This window comes from Eimeria acervulina, genomic scaffold, assembly GCF_000499425.1.
Source record: "Eimeria acervulina Houghton genomic scaffold, Eah_scaff1995, whole genome shotgun sequence".
NCBI lineage: Eukaryota > Apicomplexa > Conoidasida > Eucoccidiorida > Eimeriidae > Eimeria > Eimeria acervulina.
The window spans coordinates 1-1,270 of NW_013550065.1; the positions used below are offsets into that span (position 1 = coordinate 1).

Sequence of the window (1,270 nt, forward strand, 5' to 3'; positions counted from 1 at the left end):
ATATCATAGAATATACGTATATATATATATCGTAGAATATATATATATATATATATATATTATTTATTATATATACTATGTAATATATATATATAAGAAGGCTCTCTTTGTTTGTTTGCTTTTTCTTACTAAAACAGCTAATAATAAGAAATTAATTTAAAAAATAAATAAGAAGCAAACAAATAAACTAACACATACAATTACAAGATACAGATGAATATTAAAAAGGATCCATGCTGCTGTTGCTGCTGCTGCTGCTGCTGCTGCTGCTTTCAGCTGCTTTCAGCAGCAGCCGAAGCGCGTCTCGTCTCTTTTATGCTAATAAGATGAAAAATATAGATAAGCAAATGGAGTTCAATAAAATATAATTGAAGATAATCTAAAGAAATAGATATAAAAGAAATAAACAATAAAATTATTACGGCTGAGCGACAAAACAAGTAAAAAGAGAAGCATCGATGCTGCTGCATTGCTTTCAATGTATACAGCTGCATGTCTTGTAGTCAAATATAATTAAATAAAATAATTATTAACTATTTTAATCATTTATTCTAAATAATTATAAATATTAATGCATTTACTTCTCTCTGAACAGAGAAGCAAGTAGTATCAAAGCAGCAGCAGCAGCAGCAGCAGCATCAGCAACAGCAGCAGCAGCAGCAGCAGCATCTGCGTCGATTATCCTTATAATCTGTTGGTTTTTTCTACTTCTTTGTGCATATCTTTACAATTATATCTTTTTTAGGTGATAATAATATATTTATTTTTAATAATCTGTTTATAAACGCAAACAAAATCAGCAAAAGCTGCTTCTTTAATTGTACGGTGGTAGAGGGTGCAGGCGCTCTTTATCAACTTTTTATATTTTTTTTTTAAATTCTCTCGCCTTTTATTTGCATCTTTTATTTACTTTCCTTCTACCTCTACTCCTACTCCTGCTGCTACTGCTGCTGTTACTGCTGCTGCTGCTGTTAAGATGAAGCTCAACATATACAAAACAGCTGCTGCTGCTTGTTTAGCAGTAAGCTTAGGCTTCTCTTCAGTTCTAGGTGCAGAGTTATTGCTGGGTGTTATAGAGGCTCCAGAAGGTAAGCAAAAGAAAAACAAATAAATATAATATAGATGCATATTTGTGCTTATATGTATGTACATTGATGATGTATATATATATATATATATATATATATATGTTTGCATTTATATATAAGTATATAAATAAATTTACAAATAAATATATAAATAAATATATATATATATATATAGTTGTGTT

General features: G+C 29.2%; 1 protein-coding gene across 1 annotated transcript in view; it reads left to right on the plus strand.

The window, feature by feature from the left end:
• Positions 1-976: 976 nt before the first annotated feature.
• Positions 977-1,270, plus strand: part of EAH_00064490 (hypothetical protein) — a gene marked incomplete at both ends in the record, with an annotated part of 2,332 nt that continues 2,038 nt past the window's right edge. Inside the window, one exon of the mRNA XM_013396722.1 lies at positions 977-1,088. Coding sequence (XP_013252176.1) covers positions 977-1,088 — 112 coding nt within the window. The remainder of the gene's footprint in view (positions 1,089-1,270) is intronic.